The sequence below is a fragment of the Octopus bimaculoides genome, chromosome 3 (assembly GCF_001194135.2).
Source record: "Octopus bimaculoides isolate UCB-OBI-ISO-001 chromosome 3, ASM119413v2, whole genome shotgun sequence".
Classification (NCBI taxonomy): Eukaryota; Metazoa; Mollusca; class Cephalopoda; order Octopoda; family Octopodidae; genus Octopus; species Octopus bimaculoides.
Window position 1 is genome coordinate 161,431,862 of NC_068983.1, and position 1,651 is coordinate 161,433,512.

Here is a 1,651-nt window from a genome sequence, read left to right on the forward strand (position 1 = left end):
CTAGATACCATACAACACTATGATGAATTTCAACATTCTATATTTCATAGCTATAGTTTAGTAGACTGTGATTAAGTGAAGTAGAAAAGACAATACAAACCTTTAGCCGTTCAGTTAGTTGTCTGACACCTCATACGATTATTCCTTTGTAACTGTATGGGGAAACGGAAATTTCTCTTTACAAAAAGAAAATATATTTCCAGACTTCAATAACAATAAAAATCCAACAAAGAATAATATTAAAATACTTTATTTTTCAATTACAATTCTTGGATTGAGTTTGCAATGTTTCTAATTTCCTTAACCCTTGATTTGAATTGTATCGTCTATTTATAATAAAGAGATGATTCAGTAAAAGTTCGCCCATGGAGTTCGGATATTGTATTCCTATAAAAGACAAAAATTCATGAATGTTACAGAAATTTATTAAAGATCATATTGGTGTATAATAGCGTCCGCATACTTCCCAACAGATACGTGAACTGTAATTTAAAAGAACAGTAAAATGTAATTGCTTGCTTTTGGAGGGTAGAGGAGTAAGCCATTTCATCCTCATTTTATCAGTCATAGTCCTTTCGATATGTGTTTTATATGTGCTCCAATGTTTTGTTTTGTCTGTCCTTGTGGTGTCCCCTCTTTATAGAGCCCATGTGCCTAAATAAAAAAAAATCGAACTGTTGCATTTCGGTGTGAAGTTGCTAGTCGATTAAGTGGACCACGAACCAACTAAAACATTGACTGTGCAACGTTTCTGTGAAGGGCATTGTATATGTAACCAGTGGTGGTCCAAAACAGGGCTGGATTAACCATTAACCAAAATACATAGGATATCAAGAGAAGGAGCACTATAAAGTTATCTCAGCTCCTAAATTAGGTGAAAATAGTCAACTGTAAAAGTTTTAATTATGATCAGAAAATGTGTGTGTGTGTGTGTGTGTTACTTAAATTACTTATTGGTATTTAGCTTTAAATTAATGGATTTATTTTAAATATTTGATATAGTTGTATGGTCTTGTCTGGGGCAGCCAGAAAATAAACTGAATTATTAAGCTATTATTTCACACTCAGCATTTACTTCCAAAATGTTTTACCAGACAAAAGAAGAGCCGAGAGGACATTATTGTTGAATTGTGCTTAAGACGTCAGCTAGCCTTAACCTAGCTCTGTCCAAATGCCATTTTTATATTGCATTTTAATACTTTCAAACGACTTCCCTGGAGTAAATATATTGTTTTGCAAACAGCATTCCTCAGTTCAACACAAATTAAAATTTCCACCAAAATCGCTTGCAAATACTAGCAGATTTATATAACCTACGTTTAGTTATCCTCAACTTGTAATTAAAGAGAGTACAAACGTTCAGCAGTAACTTACACAACTATAGCCGGATTATTGATCCATGCTTGTATGTGTAGCCTATCTGGCGAAATGATTAGAAAGAAATCCCTTTTTTAAAGGTTAGCGTATGCATCTGCACAACTGTAATAGTATATTTTACAACGATAGAACGTTATTTTTTAATATGTACAGAGCTCCTTATTTGATATGTACAGATCCCCTTATTTATAGGGTGAAGTCATAACACGCATGCACACACACACACACACACACACACACACACACACACACACACACACACACACACACACAC

At 33.7% G+C, this 1,651-nt stretch overlaps 1 protein-coding gene across 4 annotated transcripts in view; it reads right to left on the reverse strand.

Moving 5' to 3' along the window:
• Window positions 1–268: 268 nt before the first annotated feature.
• The window catches only part of LOC106872544 (uncharacterized), a 103,328-nt gene continuing 101,945 nt past the window's right edge, over window positions 269–1,651 (reverse strand). For all 4 annotated transcript variants that reach the window (XM_052966656.1, XM_052966654.1, XM_052966655.1 and 1 more), the window contains one exon: window positions 269–387. In XM_052966656.1, coding sequence (XP_052822616.1) covers window positions 349–387 — 39 coding nt within the window. In that variant the 3' untranslated portion in view covers window positions 269–348. The remainder of the gene's footprint in view (window positions 388–1,651) is intronic.